Source organism: Esox lucius, chromosome 24 (assembly GCF_011004845.1).
Source record: "Esox lucius isolate fEsoLuc1 chromosome 24, fEsoLuc1.pri, whole genome shotgun sequence".
NCBI classification, from domain to species: domain Eukaryota; kingdom Metazoa; phylum Chordata; class Actinopteri; order Esociformes; family Esocidae; genus Esox; species Esox lucius.
Window position 1 is genome coordinate 22780436 of NC_047592.1, and position 21902 is coordinate 22802337.

A 21902-nucleotide genomic window follows, 5' to 3' on the forward strand; every position below is an offset into this window, starting at 1 on the left:
GACTATTACGTGGGAGAAGATGAATTTAGGAACTGGGACATTTCAAATTTGAAATCCAGTTACCATCACTGTGTATTAATTGGAGACCATGGGACATGGTGGGATGACATATGCAGTTCTGAACATTTGTCTGTCTGCTACGATGGTAAAAAACTGTTTCTGTTTATTATATTTTACATTGTCAATATGCTTTAAAAACATTTCTAAACACACACTCCAACATGTATATTCCCTAATGTTATAAAGAGGTTATGGGTTGTGCTGAATGGTGAGACCTTAAACATTTTCCAGTGCTTCCAAATATGATGTCTTCTATAGGTAAGATGTGACATGGTGAGCTTGACGTCATGTCCTATCAAGGGTTCACAACTAATAGAACGGGGGGATTTGTACCTCCTGATTTCTGCATTCAATACATTTCTTTCCATCACTTTCTTTAGACTTCTTTCCTTTTTGACCTCAAGCTTTGTTAGTCCATTTCCCCTTTCAAGGCAGATATCCTCATCTAAACTTGATCCTTACAGATGTTCCTTATCTTTACTAGATGCTGTTTGTCAACTACTCTCACTTCAACCTCTCTCCAGATCTCGTCACTACCATCTCTTTCTTTTTCCTCCAACCCAGCCCATTCAGCTCATGCTCAGATCATCTCTCCCTTCAACCACCTTCTCCCCTTTGTGTCCTGACTCCGCATCTCCTCTCATATCCCTAACCCCTGCTCTGTAACTGACTTACTGCCAGCACACAGAACACAGCTGGAGGTGGTAATTGGAGGAAAACTAACCCTCTGAAGGATGTATAATCCTTTCACACACTTTCTGCAAAACGCTCTTCCTTTCTGTTACTAAAGCCACTTTATATCACTTTAAATGTGAAGCATCTCAAGCTTCTTCCTCTAACCCCAGGAAACTCTTTGCAACTTCTTTCTCCTTAATCTGACCCCCACCCACATCTTTGCTTTCTACGGATAACAGTCTAGCAGTTTGAAAAATCCCCTGGTCCCACACTCCTGATGAGTGACACCTAGTTACCCAAAACCTGCCCCCTCAGGCCTATCCCCTCCTCCCATCTCCAAACCATCTCTATTTTAATAGGAAATATTGTATCTTATATTTGCAGGAAAGGCAACAGACATTTCTAAGCGTTTCATCTTGGTGAATGAAATGATGACCTGGGATGAGGCGCAGAGCTACTGCAAAAAGACCTACACAGATCTAGCCATTGTGAGGAACCTGGTGGAGAGCATTAATATAGGGAAGATTATACCAAAATTGTCCTATGCATGGATTGGCCTGCACAGAGACTGGAGCTGGTCCGACCAGAGTAAATCTGCATTCCGATACTGGCTGTCAGGAAAACCCGATAATCGCTACAACACCTGTGTTTCAATGTCCAATTACTATGGGAAATGGGAAGACTACCCATGTGAGACACAACTTCCATTCAGTTGCTACAGTGGTGAGTTATACATTGTAAGAAACTGAAAATAGCAATATCCACCGATGAGCCAAACCATTATGACCACTCACAGGTGAAGCGAATAACATTGATCATCTCTTAATAAAGGCACATGTCAAGGTCTGGGTAGATTAGATGGTAAGGGAACAATCAGTTCTCGTAGTCAACGTGTTGGATGCAGGAGAAAGGGGCAGGAGTAAAGACCTGAGTGAGTTTGACTAGGGCCAAATTGTTATGGCCAGACGATTGGGTCAGAGCATCTCTGAAACATCAAGGCTTGTGGGGTGCTCCTGGTCAGCAGTGGTGAGTACTTACTGACTGTGGTCCAAGGAGGGACAAACCACAAACCAGCATCAGGCTGTTGGGCACCCAAGGCTCATCGTTGTGAGAGCGCAACGAAGGCTGTCCTGTCTGGTCCGAACCTACAGAAGGTCTACTGTTGCACAAGTCACAGAAAATGTTAATGATGGTTGTGGGAGGAATGTGTCACAACACAATGCATCACACCCTGCTGTGTCTGGGGCTGTGTAGGCACAGACTAGTCAGATTGCCCATAATGACCCCTGTTCATCTTCCTACAATGGGCATGTGAGCTTCGGAACTGGACCTTGGAGCAGTGGAAGAAGGATGCCTGGTCCGTTTGGTTCAATTTTCTTAAACATCATGTGAATCGCCGTGTGCATATGTGCCATTTCCCTGAGGAAGTGATGGCACCAGGATGCATTTTGGGAAGACATGCCGGTGGAGGGAGAGTGATGCTCTGGGCGATATTCTACAGGGATACCTTGAGCCTGGGCATTTGTGGCCGTCAATTTGACAGGTGCCACCTAAGCATCATCACAGACCAGGGTTTGGCAATGGTATTTCCTGTTGGCCTTGACCTCTTTCAGCAGGATAATGTGCTCTGTCAGACTGCAGACATTGTTCAGGAATGGTTTGATGTAGAGTTCAAGGTGATGCCCTGGCCTCCAAATTCGCCAGATCTCAAACCGATTGAGCATCTATGGGATGTGCTGGACCAACAAATCCAGTCCACGCTGCTGCTAATGTCTTGGTGCCAGATACCACAGGGACTTATAGAGTCCATGCCTTGGCAGGTTGGTACAGTTTTGGCGGCACGCAGAGGACCAACAGCATATCGGGCAGGTGGTCATAATTGTTTGGGCTCATCAGTGTAATTGCTCAATGTTCTGTGAGTTGGAATGATGTCAGATGTTCAAATAAATGCGTCAAAATTGGTTACACCCTACAAACATTTCCCATTGGAAGGCAAAGTTAAGCATGTTCAACTGTAAGCCCAAATAGAGTGGGTGGGTGTGTGGTACAGAAGTAGAGTGGGTGGGTGTCTGGTACAGAGGTAGAGTGGGTGGGTGTCTGGTACAGAGGTAGAGTGGGCGGGTGTGTGGTACAGAGGTAGAGTGGGTGGGTGTGTGGTACAGAGGTAGAGTGGGCGGGTGTGTGGTACAGAGGTAGAGTGGGCGGGTGTGTGGTACAGAGGTAGAGAGGGCGGGTGTGTGGTACAGAGGTAGAGTGGGTGGGTGTGTGGTACAGAGGTAGAGTGGGTGGGTGTGTGGTACAGAGGTAGAGTGGGCGGGTGTGTGGTACAGAGGTAGAGTGGGTGGGAGTCTGGTACAGAGGTAGAGTGGGCGGGTGTGTGGTACAGAGGTAGAGTGGGTGGGTGTGTGGTACAGAGGTAGAGTGGGTGGGTGTGTGGTACAGAGGTAGAGTTGGCGGGTGTGTGGTACAGAGGTAGAGTGGGTGGGAGTCTGGTACAGAGGTAGAGTGGGTGGGTGTGTGGTACAGAGGTAGAGTGGGTGGGTGTGTGGTACAGAGGTAGAGTGGGTGGGAGTCTGGTACAGAGGTAGAGTGGGTGGGTGTCTGTGGTGTCTGTAAAAAATAAATATTTTTGTTAATGCCAGTGAAGAAACAGAAGGTGGTGAGCATAAGGCTCAACCCAAAGGAGCAGAACATGGATCTGACTAGTCACGCCGTGCAGGAAGCCATCTTACAACAGGTCAGACTCACCCAATGGTCCTCTATCCTAGAAGATGATCTAGAACTGATAGTATGAGTGAAATAGGCCCTTGACTTGTTCATGATGTTTGACTGGCAACGACCGATGTTGTAATGTGTTGTGTAGCTGTTTTAACGGCTTTATGAATGCATACGTGGTAAACAAAGATCAGTACAGTAAAGTAAGTACTGTCATTTGTGGTGGGAAGTCAAGTCAGCAATCAAAAACCCGTTTTATTTCCTCAGATAAAGACAGAGCTGAGGAAAAAGGGTATGTCTGATGACGTCAATCTGAGATGGAAGAAGCAGCCTGATGGAAAGGTCTTCCACAAAGAATAAAGGGATTGAAAGGAGGAGAAATGTAAACAAGGTGGAACTGCAAATAACCATAGGTTAACTAACCCTGAAAGCTAACCTTCACCTAAATTAAAGTATGTTTGGATAATAAATTCATAAATGTCACCACTGTCTCTATTATAATATTTCATCAAAAACTCCCTAGTGAAAAGACTGATACATTATGTTAAACTGCCTTTGGATTGGGGTTTTAAACACATAGCTGTTATGAATTCAAGGATTTTTCTGCAATAGAAACCCTTGGGACAGCTGCCTAAACATGTTTTCAGGAAATTAGCTTCATAATATCAAACGTATCCTTGTAGAATTTGTAGAAATGCTTGAAACTTATTAAGACAGGGAGGGGCCTCTAAAATGTAAAAGGAGGGGCCTCTAAAATGTACAGGGAGGGGCCTCTAAAATGTACAGGGAGAGGCCTCTAAAATGTCTACGAGGGGTCCAATGTCACCTATCGCTATGCCTAGCCCCCCCACCTGACCCACTCCTGACCACGCCCACCACCTATGATCCTTTTCGATCCATCAAAAACCCTGGAATGTTTTTATTGTTTATACTATAATAATGTGATTCATACTTTGTTTGTACTATATTTCTCTAACTTGTTATTACAGTAAAGTTATTCAAATCAAAAGGCATTTAAACTGTAGTTCAAACATCCCGAATATTAAAGAAGTAGAAATGGGTCTTACTATCTAAATTCCTGTTGATGTTATAAAATTAATAAAGTTATACTACTGAAGTAAAAAAATAATAAGTTTGAAATGAATAAAATTGATCAGCAACTTAATATGACTATGCTTTGTTCATTAAATTAATCAACACTAGTTGCCTCTGGGATGGCAGACCGGGGTGGTGGTCCCTCTTTTTAAGAAGGGGGACCGGAGGGTGTGTTCCAACTACAGGGGGATCACACTTCTCAGCCTCCCCGGGAAAGTCTATGCCAGGGTTCTGGAGAGGAGAATACGGCCGATAGTAGAACCTCGGATTCAGGAGGAACAGTGTGGTTTTTGTCCAGGCCGTGGAACACTGGACCAGCTCTATACCCTCTACGGGGTGTTGGAGGGTTCATGGAAGTTTGCCCAACCAATCCACATGTGTTTTGTGGATTTGGAGAAGGCATTCGACTGTGTCCCTCGCGGCATCTTGTGGAGGGTGCTTCGGGAATATGGGGTCCTGGGTCCTTTGCTAAGGGCAGTCAGGTCCCTGTACGACCGAAGCAGGAGCTTGGTCTGCATTGCCGGCAGTAAGTCAGACTTGTTCCCTGTGCATGTTGGACTCCGGCAGGGCTGCCCTTTGTCACCGGTTCTGTTCGTAATTTTTATGGACAGAATTTCTAGGCGCAGCCAGGGGCCGGAGGGTGTCAGGTTTGGGGACCACACAATTTCGTCTCTGCTCTTTGCAGATGATGTTGTCGTGTTGGCCCCTTCTAACCAGGACCTTCAGCATGCACTGGGACGGTTTGCAGCCGAGTGTGAAGCGGTGGGGATGAGAATCAGTACCTCCAAATCCGAGGCCATGGTCCTCAGTCGGAAAAGGGTGGCTTGCCCACTTCAGGTTGGTGGAGAGTGCCTGCCTCAAGTGGAGGAGTTTAAGTATCTAGGGGTCCTGTTCACGAGTGAGGGAAGGATGGAACGGGAGATTGACAGACGGATCGGTGCAGCTTCTGCAGTAATGCAGTCGATGTATCGGTCTGTCGTGGTGAAGAAAGAGCTGAGCCGCAAGGCGAAGCTCTCGATTTACCAGTCAATCTACGTTCCTACTCTCACCTATGGTCATGAGCTTTGGGTCATGACCGAAAGGACAAGATCCCGGATACAGGCGGCCGAAATGAGCATTCTCCGCAGGGTGGCTGGGCGATCCCTTAGAGATAGGGTGAGAAGCTCGGTCACCCGGGAGGAGCTCAGAGTAGAGCCGCTGCTCCTCCACATCGAGAGGGGTCAGCTGAGGTGGCTTGGGCATCTGTTTCGGATGCCTCCGGAACGCCTTCCTGGGAAGGTGTTCCGGTCCTGTCCCACCGGGAGGAGACCCCGGGGAAGACCTAGGACACGCTGGAGGGACTATGTCTCCTGGCTGGCCTGGGAACGCCTCGGTGTCCCCCCGGAAGAGCTGGAGGAAGTGTTTAGGGAGAGGGAAGTCTGGGCATCCCTGCTTAGACTGCTGCCCCCGCGACCCGGCCCCGGATAAGCAGAAGATGATGGATGGATGGATGGATGGATAGTTGTAACTAACACAATACAACTGTGGCATAAAGTGTTAAAATAAGAATTTTATTAAAAAGTAACAGGTTATAAAGCGTTTTAAAAATAGTTTTGCTGTAAGATTTTGTTGGTCCAGTTTTAAAATTCATTAGATAAAAATATAGCAATAAACATCCTTTCAAGGTCTGTGTCCTTAAACTAACACTTAAATAAAATACAATAAAATGTTGATTTACACATCCATTTGTGAACAGAGACATCATTTCAGGGAATTTTAACTCCATTTTAAATAGTTAAACATGATCACCAAAGCTTGCGAACGCGCGCACGCACGCACGCACGCACGCACGCACACACACACACACACACTCTCTCTCACACTCTCTCTCACACTCTCTCTCACACTCTCTCTCACACTCTCTCTCACACTCTCTCTCACACTCTCTCTCACACTCTCTCTCACACACACACACACTCACACTCTCTCTCACACACACACACACACACACACACACTCACACACACACACACACTCACACACTCTCACACACTCACACACACACACACTCACACACACACTCACACACTCACACACACACACACTCACACACACACTCCCTCTCACGCACACACACTCCCTCTCACACACACACTCTCCCTCTCACACACACACACTCCCTCTCACACACACACACTCCCTCTCACACACACACACTCCCTCTCACACACACACACTCCCTCTCTCACACACACACACACACACACTCCATCTCACACACACACACACACACTCCCTCTCTTCCATACTCTATCAGACTTCATCCTCACTGTCTGTCTGTTGCTCCAGTATAATGTCTGACAGTGAATTGATGTCAGTCGCTGTTGGGTTACACTGCAGAACCCAACTAACCATGTTCTCCTGTCCTGGAAACACCTGGCATAAGCTCTCCATAAGTCTTGAGGTCTCTAACTCACTCCTCTGTACCCCCAGACCATGGCCCATCCCTGGGTCACCATATTTAGCTTTAGCTTGTCGCTTCCCTCTCCTTCGGCTCTGGGCCTGGCTGGACTCTGGGTCCACAGCAGCCCCTGGTGTACGTTCTCGGAACTGCAGAACATCCGTTCGGGCCCTTGGGACTTTGGTCGAAGGGAATGGTGGGGACGCCACCCCTGCAAACGTGTGACTGCCTAGGACAGGAGGCCTGAGACCGAGAAACAGGAAAAACAGAGTCAGTGGAAAACACTCTGAATAATATGGCAGAAATTTAAGTTGTCTGTAGTTACTGTAGTTTTGAGTAGGGGTGGGTATTGCCACAGATTTCCAGAATCTATTAGATTCCGATTCACAAGTTCACTATTCGATTACATATTGTATTTCCACAATATTTCACCTCCATTTTGCATATCTTACATATGTAAGGCCCTATAAAATCAGTTTTAGTTTTTGGCCAATTCCATTACATTTTTTTGTGATTCAGTTTTATACACACAAAAAAAACATTCAGAAGTTTATGCTTTCAGAAAAGTTACTAGTACAATAGAGTGCAACTAGTAAACTTTTTGATTTTTAGAAGGACACTTCAGGAGGAGGAGGCAGAGCGAGCTCTTATTTAACTGAGTATTTCGTAGAATACATTCACTGCGGTACTGAATCATTTTCCGCCATAATAATTTTTTCGCTTGTAAATTACACTGGAGAGGGACAATATATTTGGATTTATAACACAATCCCTTTCCAAAGGTAATGCACACAAGGAGATTAACAAGTAGGTAATGTACTCTACTTTTACAAACATAAGCTTCAACCATTTCTCAATGTGCTCCAATATTCTTTCCTAATGTAAAGTATTATTGAAAAAGTAATTTTGTTTCATGTATATTTTTCCCGAATAGTCTTTCCTTTGAAAATGTACTGAATACACCGCACACTTATTTGAAGGCACAATAAGAGAACTTTAAATCCTATTGTTGCTGCCGAATGTATCACATTTCAACAGCAACTTTTATCCTGAAGGCAAAATACAAAAACAGGAAGTCTTATTGTTGCCTGCATGATGCTAATCAATTGTAGCCGATTGTAGCTATCAGGTGGTGACCGTTGGTGGCTCAGACGATGGGTAGGCTACCCTCTTTATTTCAATGTGACAGCCACTCCCAGACAGTTCAACACCAGGTTGTGTGTGCACAGTCGCAGCCAGTTACGTTTTCTCTGTCCTCACTGGCCTGTTGGGTACTTCAAACATCGGGCGCCGGATGTTGCTCTGCTTGGACGCTCGGGCAATAGTAAACTGCATAAAAATATTCAGTTTCTCTGTGGCGGCGCATCACAATTTAGCATCAACATTTAAAACAAATATGACAACAAAACAAAAATATATAATGATTTCAATTCCGTGTTTGTCTGAATTCCGCGTTCATGTCTGGATTCCGCACTTCCGTCCACGTTCTCAGCAACGTGGAAATTATAGGGCCCTACAAATGGCTTTGCTTCTGTACAGCTCTTCTCTGTCTTCTTAGTTTTTAAATGAATCAACATCTGCCTTTCGGCCCGGCGGTGCCTTCGGTGGTTGACTATTTTCAGACTAGCCTAACATATTCAAGAAGATCTCGTAAACGGGGTTAATGCTTCACGCATCCACTTGAAAAGGCATATTTTAAACGACCAATTTTGAGATTTTATGAATCAATATCAGATCACGCAAACAAAGATCCATTTTAATCGGAGAATTGATTATTTTAACCCAGCCCTAGTTTTGAGGGTGCGTGCATTTGCCATACTGACATGGCTGGCTCTAGCCATTTGGGGGACCTAAGCTAAATTTGATTTGGGGCACCCCCTACCCAAGTGGTTGGAGGATCCCTAGCGATCAGGGCCGCCTAGCGACGGCCGCCCAGACAATTGAACTAACTCCTCAAAATCAAATCGGTGCTAAGGGCAGTTACATTGGGAGCCTAGGAAGCAATTAGGGTTAACTGTGTTGTTCAAGATTCAATCTATCAATTTTCAAAGTTATTAAAGGGTGTGTGTGTCAGTGAGATCGACTGGATGTTACCTGGACTGTGAGCGTAGGAAGTCATCGAGGTGGGGTCCTCCTCGGCCCAGAGGATCATCAGGTACCATGAAGTGATCTCCTACGAAGGTGTACTGAAGGAGGCTGGGTAATAAACAAACAGTATAACACAGAGGTTAAAGATTTGAGCTAAATTCCACTGCATTGCTTTCAAATCTAAACATAACTGCTATTATCACGGACATTCTTGGTCAACCAAACTCAATTGTTTCTGATTTCTTTGGACCAATGCTAAAATAGGTTGAAAATACAGTGAAGAAAAGGACAAAACATTGTCTGTTTGTTGTATCTCATCTGCTTTATTTCTTCTTTCTTTACCTTTTCTTGATTATGTCTCTCCATACATGAGACTCATCCAGCAGGTCACGAAGGTTGTCGTTTGTTAAAATTACTCCATCTGTCTTTTGTGCCAGCTGCAGCATAAACCTGGGAAACAACGGGAATACGGAAAAAATTATATAAAAAGAGAATGTCATACTCGTAAAGAATATTCCCTAAGTGTGAAAAAGCCTTACCATGTACATATATAACAAATAACAGGTATTACAACTGGTACAAGCTGTTTTGCATCTGGATAGAAGCATATCTTTTTGTAAAGGTAATAATCGGTTTCTAACCAGTTTGAGGAATGTAGATACGATGAGCAGATCTACAGTACAGACCAGAGGAGGAAGAACAGACTGACCTGTCATCGTATGAGTTGATCCTCTTTCCTTGGACCTCTCTGGAGGGAGTATAGGATAGTAGGCCTAAGTCCTGGAGCTCAATTAGGTAGCGTTGCTCTGAAACACCAGAAATAAACCAGCCCTTTACACATGGGTTTCCAACCTTTATCCCCCAGGTCCCTCTCTTTCACATAAAAAAAAATATCACACCTTTTATATTATTATTATTTTTAAATATAATTTTATTGTTGGTATTATTGAAATATTAAACACACGACCAGTTTGATTTATTTTAATTTGAGGGAGCACTTTCCAATTATAATTTGTAACTCATTTTAATAGGTTGTCTAAAATGAGAAAAATTATAATCCACATGTTGTTGTAAAATATCCCGGTGATATTTTACAGCTCTTTTGAATCCTAAATCATTGCAGATGTACGTGTCATTGAAGTCAATTGTGCAGGATAAGCTTTAATTTTTCTCTCTCCCACTCTTAATAGCAATTGAACAACATTGAACAACTTCTGCTCACTGATACTTATGTAAAGAGTGACTGCCTGGACTCAATTCTCCATGACTGACATAAAAGCTTCTGCTGACGAATGCAACAAGAAAAAGGCTTCTGACAACAACCTAAATGGGATTAAACGGAGCTGGCTTTGTAATCTAACTTAGCGGATGTGGGCAGCCTTGGTGGTAGAGTTGAAGTCAACACTAGAGATATGCTGGTACTGAGAAGGCTAGATATGAAGGCAATAGCTAGCAGGCTACAATGATAGGGCAAGGCTCTGTCATATTCTAATTGCCGACCTGGATGAAGGAAAATAATCTAATGCCACACATATTAGGTATTCAACAGCAACCAAACAGACAGGAAGTGTTACCTTTGATCCTGGGGTCTCTCTTCTGCCTCCACTGGGGTATGATGGTGCTGATTCTGCGATGGCCGCGGTTCCAGAAGTGTTGCACGGCCAGGGCAATTCCTCGGCATGAGAAGAAATGTCCCAGCCCATGGCTGAACAAACAGGGATGGGGGAGAAATGTGTTCAAAAGACAGAAACAAGACATATGCTTGTTTTCTGAACACATACATTTGTTGTTTTTGTCTATAAAGATGTCATATGCTTGGACATATTGTACTGTTACACTCTGGAACGAAAACAAACAAAAAAAGATCAAAAGAAAATGGAAACATCATGGTCCCTCAAGTACTCTGTCACATTTACAGTGGCTGCCAATTACCTCCAAAAGTGACAAAATTAGTAGCGACCGAATTTCACAACTAGAACATGGGACATTTATCAACTTTTATCACAAAGGTGCTCCACAAAGCAGAGCTGAATACTTACACCATCCTCTGGATTCAATACTAAACAAATCATGACAAAAGAATTAGTCCCATTCTCCATTTTCAACCCTTCACCTCCTTTCTCCTCCCCCACTCCCCTTCTCACCTCATGGCAACGTTGCTCCCGTCTATGATCACCATCCTGAGGCTTGGGTCTCCTGGTTGGTCAGTCAGCTTGAGGTCAAAGGGTGTCTGCAGGCCTTCCAGGAAGCGCTGCTGCCCCGTCACCATAGCCCCTATTGCCATTTTGGGGAAGCCCCATGTCTCCGTACGTTCAGCTTCTACGGGTAGAGGACCCGGTTTCTCCTTTACTTTGGTTACTGGGGAGTTATTGAGGGTGAGAGCGGGTGATAAGGTGGTCCGAGGTGATTGGGCGAGTGGGTAAACCATTGGATGATGAAAGGTAGGGGGATAGTTGGGTTGTGGAGGTAGCTCGGGGGTGTAGGTTGGCGGTGAGGGAAATTTAGGGGGGTAGGTGGGCTGGGGAGGCCCTCTGACCAGTGGAGAGTTGACTTGATGGGGTTTGTGCCCTTTGGCAGGTTGATTATAGGTTTGGGGTGGCTGAATGTGGGTCATTAAGGTGTTCCACTCAGCCAGATCTGGAACCTTAACCGGGACATCAGCGGTTCTATTCGGCACATCAGTCTTCTTTTCGGGCTTTCCTTCGGCACTCCTAATTTCCACTCTTTCTCTAGCTGTGGATGGTTGTGCCGGAGCTTCAGTTTCTTTAGCTCTCACCTCCTTTTCTTCTTTTATGTGCGTGTTTCTTAGTACTTCTGAGACAACCTCGTCCACCTCCCTTGGTTCGTCTCGTACTCTGCCCAGGGAGTCAGTTGACTTTGATGTCTCTTTGGCGCCCCCTCTCTGTAGCTTCAGGAGTAGTTGGCGGGTGGACAGCTCAGGAAAAGTGCTGTATACTTCGGCAACCTTCTCTTCTGTGTATCCACAGCTGGCCGCCGCTCTCTTTAGCACCCCCAGGACAAAATCCTCATCGTTTCCACCCTCGCCGCTCTCCCTGTTCGCCTCGCCGCTCTCCCCAGCCTCCTCGTGTGGTTCCTGGTTTCCCGCCGTAGAATTTCCATCCTCCTCTCCACTCCTCCCCTCTCTCTGTACCTCTTTACTCCTCACCCCTTCTTCCACATTTCCCTCCACCTCCACCTCCATCCTTCCATCCATCATGCTTCTCTTTCCTCTCCCTTCTCTCGCCCCCCCCTCTTCTCCCCTGTTCTCCCCCTCTCTGTGCTCCATCTCCACAGGGCGGTTCATGGTCACTCCAGAGCGGTCCTGTTCCTGCTGCACAAGGTCCAGGATCTGGGAGGCTTCTTTGGGTCCGGTCCGGGCAAGGACTCTCAGCACCACGTCTTCCGCATAACCCATGGCTGTGAAGAACTTCAGCAGGAGTCTAAACTCCTCCCTACTCCCTACTGACAACAACAACTCTGTCTCCTCCTCCTCCTCCTCCTCTACTTCCCCCTGTTCCTCCTCTGCTACCTCTTCCGCTCCCTCCGCTCGACCGCGAATGTCCTTGGTTTGGGGAGGAGAGTGGAAGATAGGATTTTTGGGTGCTGCTCTGTGCTCAACTGCCACCGGAGTCTTCGCTCTGCTAACCTCTCTGCTTTGTACAGGTGGGGTGGAGAACATCTGTTGGGAAAGCTGTTCGGTGTTCCGTGGACCGGGGTCTTGGCTGGAGATGTTGGGTTTTGTTGTTGAAATTCCCTGAATATCCCTAGCATCTCCAAGTCTGGTATCCGTAAATGTTAGTCCTGCGGTACTGGATGGGCTATCCCATAGTCTCCGGTTAGCAGTGTCCATTGCACCCACTCTGTCCCAAGACGACCCAAGACCCAAGTTAGAGGGCAACCCCAGAACAGGATTTGAGACATTCCCCGGCAAACCTCTATGACCGAGGTTGGATCCCGGTCCAGACTCCCTCACCAGATCTAGTAAGGTCTCCTTCACGGCTCCTGGCAAAACCAGGAGGTCCAGAGTGTGCCTGTCTTCCCATCTCTCCACCAGGGATTTGAAGGCCCGACGGGAATCCAGGGTCTCACCTAATCCTCTGTCCCCAGGCTCGGTGCGTCGTCCCTGGGTGCCCTCGTGACGCTCCACCAGGTCTGTGATTAGGGAGTAGGCCCTGACCACTGGTTCTGCCAGCCCTGAGATTAGAAGAAACCCTGGGGAACCCACCTGAAGGAAGAAGGATTAGAAGGAATGGAGAGAAAAGTGGGTTTAGTCCTAATCTTACCATCTCTCTTGGTCATAACCAACCTCCTCTAACAGGGATTTCCTTCTTCCACATCTACCATCCATCAATTGGACTGTCTGTGTTTTTGCCAGCGTGCGTATCCGTCTAAGCCAGGGGTCGGCAAGTAAGATCGGCATCAGGCCAGTTTTTTTAAGACACTAGATGGTGGGCCAGAATATAGTCAAAGGATATGAACGGAAAACGCTACTAGCATTGCCTGTTACAGACTGTTACAGTGTCTTTCGTAACTGCTTAGTCAGTTGTGGTTACCTTGTGGTTAAATCCTGTAGGACAGTCAGAAACAAAAAGCCACAGTTGTGTGATGGTGTCCGGGTTTTGTGCTGGATTGATTAATACAGTACTACTGACACGCTGGCCTATTAATACAGTACTACTGACACGCGGGCCTATTAATACAGGACTACTGACACGCGGGCCTATTAATACAGGACTACTGACACGCGGGCCTATTAATACAGTACTACTGACACGCGGGCCTATTAATACAGTACTACTGACACGCGGGCCTATTAATACAGTACTACTGACACGCGGGCCTATTAATACAGTACTACTGACACGCGGGCCTATTAATACAGGACTACTGACACGCGGGCCTATTAATACAGGACTACTGACACGCGGGTCTATTTATACAGTACTACTGACACGCGGGCCTATTAATACAGGACTACTGACACGCGGGCCTATTAATACAGGACTACTGACACGTAGGCCTAACCTGGCAAGTGTCTTCATTCACCAACATGCAACACAGACCATCTTTCAAAGACACACATATGTGGGAAATGCGTAATTGATAAAAATAACTCATGCTTTTAACGGTCTATGTTTTATTTCCTCTTTCCATATTATGAATAATAAATGTGTATTATTTAAATTTGCTTCTTTGTTACACATTGGAGCCTAACTTATTGTAATGATTATTTAATGTAGCCTCTCAGAATTATTCCTTTGCATCCTCACGTACTACATTGCATTTCTTAACTGTCTGCGTGCTGGAGGTAGACTACGCTATTACATTGTGTGCAGAGCTAAACATTTAAGCTAGTTGTACACACAAAATGGCACTATCAAAGAGTCTAAAGAGGAAAGTTAACAGCGAAAATAGGGCATTCAAATATGAATGGAAAGACAACCATGCCTTCATCCTACCTAGTTTTGTGAACGCAAAGCCAGTGTGTCTTATTTACACTGAAGTTGTCGCTGTTTGCGAAGAGTATATCGGAGGTGTGTCAAGCAAGCCACAATTGAATGCAGCTCAGAACTTTTCAAATGAAAAACTCTCAATTCAACTCCAAATAAAGCATAGTTGCAAAAAAACTCACTTTTATTTTGTAGACAAAATCAATAAAGAGTAAGAGTTCATGTGAGTAAATGTTGCCATCATGACTGAAATCTATTTCAGCACCAGCCGCTGTCAAAACAATCATGCTGGCGGGCCAGATATTATTGCTGGCGGGCCAGATATTATTGCTGGCGGGCCAGATATTATTGCTGGCGGGCCAGATATTATTGCTGGCGGGCCAGATATTATTGCTGGCGGGCCAGATATTATTGCTGGCGGGCCAGATTTGTCCCACGGACCGTCATTTGCCGAACCCTGGTCTAAGCTTACCACTATGTGAGCAGAGGTGTTCCTGATCAAGCAGTCAGTAAACAGCCCCCGGGCTCCGCAGAACACACAGTGGAGGAACCCTGGATATGGGACCTCCTGCTGGGCCTCCTGGTTCACAACCCCCTTCACAAACAACTGGAGGAGAAGAACAGGTTTCAACATGATGTTGTGTTTGTATACAATGGGCTGGTGGTTAACACTGACCATGTGACATAAATGGCAAAAAAATCCATGGCCTGGTCACTGTTGATGAAATTGGGATGGGAGTTCCCTGGTTGTGACAAGGTCAGAAAAACCACAAGACCATAATGACAAAAAGTACACCAAAGTAGGCACAAGAAACGTGAATTCAAAACACGAGTTGACTCACTTTGGCACTCTCGACATCTTTCCTCCCTCCTATCATTTTGAGCCAGATCTGTCCATCGTGTGGTAACACAGCATCTTCATCTCTCCCGATCGTAAAGGACACCCAAAATATTCTCTCTACCAAAGGTTGGAAGGACTGAAGGGCTCCGCGTAGCGCCCCAGAACAGGCAAACTCATCCTCTACCTGCTCCTCTCCTTCTACTCCTCTATCAATCCAGCTTTCAGTCATTTGAGAGAGATGGCTTAGGGCAGAGGCCATGGAAGAACTGTCAGATCTCCCTGAGAAAGGGGGAAACAGGGAGATATGAAGAGGGTGAAAGAAAGAGAGGGGTCCATATCAGTTAGAGTTATCTTAAATCAAATATTAATAATTAAAATGCACAACGTCAGCCAGATTACCCATGGATACATACAACACTGTATAGGTCAGCCAGATTACCCATGGATACATACAACACTGTATAGGTCAGCCAGATTACCCATGGATACATACAACACTGTATAGGTCAGCCAGATTACCCATGGATACATACAACACTGTATAGGTCAGCCAGATTACCCATGGATACATACAACACTGTATAGGTCAGCCAGATTACACATGGATACATACATCACTGTATAAATCAGCCAGACCAGATTTGAAGGATCGTCCAGGGGACTGATCTATTATAGTTAGTACATTTCTGGAGGATGTTTAGTATGAAAACATTGTGGAATGTTGTAGATAGAAATGCCATGACAAGAGTGGTTGTGATTCCTCATTCGATACTCTAGTGAGCAATTTTTAAATAACATTAGAGGAAAGAGTTTAGTAAGTTGAGCTTTTTAATATATTTGGCATCACTCTGTCAAGGGAAATGTAGTGTACATTCTAACCAAGACATCATTTCTATTAAACATTTTAACACAGACAAGGCCATGATGTTACCTTGTATCCCAGTGATAATACATTGCATTGTGCTGGGGAATAAAACAAACATTTGCTACATTTTCCACTAGTTCAACTTTGGTCAATGCAGACATTTTGACAACTAGCTCAGACAACTACAAGATTTTTGTTTCATGTTAGTTTGAATATAAAAATATAGAGACTGCAACTGATGTCGAGAAACAGGTGTCTGCTTGGAATAAGATTCAAGCACGAAAAAACCACTAACACAACTACTGAATTAATAAATCCAGAAAATCACAGTGTATGATTTTTAAATAATGAATTAGCATTTTATTGCATGACATAAGAATTTGATACATCAGAAAAGCAGAACTTAATATTTGGTAAAGAAACCTTTGTTTGCAATTACAGAGATTTCCTGTAGTTCTTGACCAGGTTTGCACACACTGCAGCAGGGATACAGACCTTCTCCAGATCCTTCAGGTTTCAGGGGCTGTCGCTGGGCAATACAGACTTTCAGCTCCATCCAAAGATTTTCTATTGGGTTCAGGTCTGGAGACTGGCTAGTCCACTCGAGGACCTTGAGATGCTTCTTACGGAGCCACTCCTTAGTTGCCCTGGCTGTGTGTTTCGGGTCGTTGTCATGCTGGAAGACCCAGCCACGACCCATCTTCAATGCTCTTACTGAGGGAAAGAGGCTGTTGGCCAATATCTCGCGATACATGGCCCCATCCATCCTCCCCTCAATAGGGTGCAGTCGTCTTGTCCCCTTTGCAGAAAAGCATCCCCAAAGAATGATGTTTCCACCTCCATGTTTCACGGTTGGGATGGTGTTCTTGGGATTGTACTCATCCTTCTTCTTCCTCCAAACACAGCGAGTGGAGTTTAGACCACAAAACTCTATTTTTGTCTCATCAGACCACATGACCTTCTCCCATTCCTCCTCTGGATCATCCAGATGGTCATTGCAAACTTCAGACGGGCCTGGACATGCGCTGGCTTGAGCAGGGGGACCTTGCGTGCGCTGCAGGATTTTAATCCATGATGGCGTAGTGTGTTACTAATGTTTTTCTTTGAGACTGTGGTCCCAGCTCTCTTCAGGTCATTGAACAGGTCCTGCCGTGTAGTCCTGGGCTGATCCCTCACCTTCCTCATGATCATTGATGCCCCACGAGGTGAGATCTTGCAAGGAGCCCCAGACTGAGGGAGATCATCTTGAACTTCTTCCATTTCCTAATAATTGCGCCAACAGTTGTTGCCTTCTCACCAAGCTGTTTGCCTATTGTCCTGTAGCCCATCCCATCCTTGTGCAGGTCTACAATTTTATCCCTGATGTCCTTACACAGCTCTCTGGTCTTGGCCATTGCGGAAAGGTCGGAGTCTGTTTGATTGAGAGTGTGGACAGGTGTCTTTTATACAGGTAACGAGTTAAAACAGGTGCAGTTAATACAGGTAATGAGTGGAGAACAGGAGGGCTTCTTAAAGCAAAACTAACAGGTCTGTGAGAGACGGAATTCTTACTGGTTGGTAGGTGATCAAATACTTATGTCATGCAATAAAATGCAAATTAATTATTTAAAAATCATACAATGGGATTTTCTGGATTTTTGTTTTAGATTCCGTCTCTCACAGATTAAGTGTACCTATGATTTAAATTACAGACCTCTACATGCTTTGTAAGTAGGAAGAAAAATTGGCGGTGTATCAAATACTTGTTCTCCCCACTGTATGTGCCCGGCGCTCTCTGCTTGGCAACATGCAACTGAGCTCTACATGCATGGTGCTCACTGCTTGGCAAAGGTCTCTGCAGTGGCAGATGGGCAAAGGAGATATTTTCTACAGCATGTCTTGCATCCATTATCCTTCTTTCACCCACATGCTGTCATTCAGCAGCAAATAAATGCAATGACAGTCCTTAAGCTATAGACCTGTCTGAAGTTAGCCATGCCACACGTTCTGACTGAAGTTTGCAATACCACATCTTCTGCTCAATCGTCATGAAACACAAATGCCGCAATTAGTTCCTCTCTCATATTAAACTTTATAACCGGGAGTGGACAATGCGATGTTGGGCGGGGACTGCTGATTTATGAGTCATTCAAACACAATAAAAATGACAATTTATGACCAAACATCCAGTGTAACGGTAAACCTACGAACCCATTTCAGAATACTTCAAGAAATAGAGCTTCAACATTGGAAAAGTTTGTGAAGGTGATTAAATGACCTAATGTAGTACTAGTAAATATGAATGACTGTATTACAATGTTCGCGGTGTTGTGATTATAACTGTATCCCTGTTCAGAACTGAATTCCATTGTCAGTAAGTATCAGTTCAGAATTGTTATTTTGCTTGAATTTTAACCTTAACATTGATATGAAATTTACAGAATGTGCTATTTATATGGGTTTTTCAGTAAACCGTTCTCTAGGTTGTCCATTATGTTTTTAGACATAAGGCCGTAAAATGTTCCAACGTGTACAGATAGTTACATATTAGCTTGAGTTTGGGTCCCAGGACACATTCATTTGTCTTGATGGAACATAGCGACACCTCCAGAGTGAAATGTACATTTCCAACATCCCATCAAACATCACATAAAGGAAAATGCTGCAACAGACTTGGTTGTTGTCAATTAAGTCTTTATTCTCAATTTGTAGAATCAAGTATTTCCAGCTGCAAAAGCGGTGGGAAAAACTCACTAATGTTGAAATCTATGCTGTTGTTATTGTCTCCCCACATTCCATCTGAGCTGCAGCATATCGAGCATTTCCCAACATCTTAACAGGAACTACATGTTCCTGATGGCAATTTCAGCAGCAGGACAGGTCTGTTTACATTCATGTGTGTGTCATAAATGCCTCTATTTTTAATGTAGTCAATTAGTGGGACCTAATTTACTTCCTGTAAATGTTGCTTCTTGATGAGCTGATGGAACCATGTTAAAGCTGGTTATCTGGAAGGATGTGTTGATTGAGATCCATTTGAGATCAGTTATCTGTTTATCACTTCTATAAGAATCGTGGTTGAAATAGATACATTTGCATCTGTGGCAATAACAGGAAGTGGCCTTTCTTAGGGTTTCTGTGAACGCACAGAACAGAAGAAGTGCTATACGTGCCACAGGAAGATATCCAATTGGAATGTGCCATGGGTGGATCTTCAAAGACATCCAACTAAAAAGGGTCTATCTCTGGAAAAGCACTAGAAGTAAATGAATAAGATTGGCATTTACTGACTCGCATGTGGAATGGGGTGCAAATGTGCTTCCCACATTCATTACAATGTTCTTCGATGAACAGCCTCTAGCTGCTCATGTGCGTTTGGTTTATGTGAGATGTCTTGGAAATTCTTCTGTGCCATTACAAGATAATTTGTGTTAAATTATTTAGAACACAAAAATAACTAAACACTTGTATCAATTGCATGTAAACTGAAGGAGTATTGTATTAGCTTAAATGCGGCAGTTGAGCTGGTGGACAGGTGGATAAAGGATTGTTTAACGGGTCTTCTATCAATAGGCAAATTTGAAGAGTTTAAGAAGGAAGAGATTATGAAGAAACAATAGAAGTAGGATTAGTCACCAGTGAACTTTACTTTGCAACAATAAGATCCTGACGTTGCACTCTGTATACACCAGCCGCTCATAGTGTAGCTATTACGGACAGTGAAGTAGCATGCAGATATGCTGCAAAAAGGTGGAAGACATTAGTCGAGGTTATAGCCATCCATAATAATGAGAACATACTTTGTCATTGGGGGCGTTGCATCATTCAGGCATTCCGAGTACATTTGACTTCTCATGTTCAGTCTGACCTTCGGAATTCAACCACAGACTCCATAATGGGAAATACACTGGGATGCATCCTACAAACTACTCTGCACGTCACAAAGTGCAACCAAAACAAAGTTCTACACACATGCAATTTGCCATCTCACAATTCGTACGTACATGGTTTTAAACACATTTGTAAGTTTACTCTGGCATTTTTAACAACACCTGTAGCTGGACATTTTGTTTAGCTTCAGTGCTTCCACAAAATTGAGGATAAAGACTCTGTTGTAGTTAAAGTCTCTGCGGCAAAACTATAAATAACATCATTTTGTTATTAAGGTTGCATTTATACATTTACATAAGCATAAACAAAGTTAGGTCAAAATCTTTTTATGATAGAATTTGCTTACGAATTTCAAGTTCATATTCCTTTCGTCAAAAACGACATGAATAAATAAATGTTCCTAAACATTTGATCAAATGATACATTATGTATATATTTTCCCTTAAATAATTACAATGGCTGAATAATAACAACCATGAGGCACAACTTACCCCACTCGACTCTGAATTTCTGTTGGAACGTTGTTGTTCATGTTGACCTCATGCTGAACACGGACCAAGTAAATTGAATAACATTCTCGTTTACCATAATCTTGTATACTACATAATACTTTATTTTGGTTACAGTTCATGGTATTACGAAGTCGACTTATTCTCAAACCTCATTCCTTCCCCGGAAGCCAATACTCCTTTAGTGTAGCTCAAAGTTTCGATTTCAAGAATTAAATCCTGGTCCTTAGTTCTGTAGTCATATAATTATAGTTTCTATGGTTTAAAATACTATAAACACTAAAAACATCGTCAGAAAGCCATGGGGAAATAAAAACGTAGAAACGTATATAAAAGGTATTGTACTGCATTCTACAAGGAATTGAGTGGGTTTTAAAACCGAAACAGTCACAACAACTCTAAAGTCTAGAGTATCTGCGACGCCACCTCAACTGTTCATGTGGCTAAATCACACGCATCACAATCTATTTTGATAATGTATTTTCACAACGTATTAAATATAGTTTCTGCTGTAGATTTTTTTTTCTCAGGTTTCACATGGATATCATATTTAAAAAGATTTGTTGAACCAATAAACATAAATGCGCAGTTACATCGGCCTTTACGATAAAAACAAAGCGTAAACAGAGCCATAAAGGGGAATTCCGTTAACGTCACGCGCGTCATGAAAACTTCCAGGGATGAAATGTTAACTAGCGTAATATTGGCAATATTAGAGATTCCGTAGCAACAATAAGACTTCCGGTTTTTGGATTTTGTCTTCAAAATACAAGTCCGCGGTAAAACGCGATTTTAATAATATTAAATGTATCGATATTGACACTTGGCTTAGTGTATTTTGTAAAAATGTATTGTAGGAAATGTTCAGGAGAGTGGATAGTGTAATTATATGCAAAAAAAATCAAGGGGCACTGTGTATTTGCAATTGTTGTTGGCATTTTACTCTACCCATCCTACATCCTATTGGCCGCAATGTAACTCAAAAGCTATTCAAAAAATATTGCCATGTACAGAAACAACTATTCTATATGCTGCAGTGAATGTTTTGTAGGGAGTCTCCTGAACATTTCCTACAAAAAATTCACTGCGGTGTATGGAATAGTTATTTTTTCATAGGGCAATATATATTTCATATACAGTAATTTGCATTGTGGCCAGTGGTATGGGTGGAGTAAAATGCCGGCAACATTTGCAAATACACAGTGCCCCTTGATTTTTTTTGCATATAATCACTGTATAGAGTCTCCTTGACATTTCCTACAATACATTCACTGCGGCGTATAGAATAGTTTTT

At 43.8% G+C, this 21902-nt stretch overlaps 2 protein-coding genes across 2 annotated transcripts; one reads left to right on the plus strand and one right to left on the minus strand.

The window, feature by feature from the left end:
* The first annotated feature begins 1147 nt into the window (after positions 1-1147).
* On the plus strand, positions 1148-4318 carry LOC105030105 (C-type lectin). The gene is made up of 3 exons (XM_034290874.1): positions 1148-1458; positions 3378-3472; positions 3718-4318. Exons 1-3 carry the CDS (start codon positions 1164-1166, stop codon positions 3808-3810), a joined length of 483 nt encoding a protein of 160 aa, XP_034146765.1. The 5' UTR covers positions 1148-1163; the 3' UTR covers positions 3811-4318.
* A 2473-nt stretch (positions 4319-6791) lies between these two features.
* On the minus strand, positions 6792-21198 carry khnyn (KH and NYN domain containing). Its single transcript, XM_010903758.5, has 9 exons — positions 20591-21198; positions 15366-15643; positions 14996-15130; positions 11218-13298; positions 10648-10778; positions 9783-9879; positions 9416-9523; positions 9080-9181; positions 6792-7228 (listed from the first exon to the last, which is right to left on the minus strand). The coding sequence occupies exons 2-9, from the start codon at positions 15621-15623 to the stop codon at positions 6838-6840; spliced, it is 3303 nt and encodes a 1100-aa protein (XP_010902060.2). The 5' UTR covers positions 15624-15643; positions 20591-21198; the 3' UTR covers positions 6792-6837.
* Positions 21199-21902: the final 704 nt, after the last annotated feature.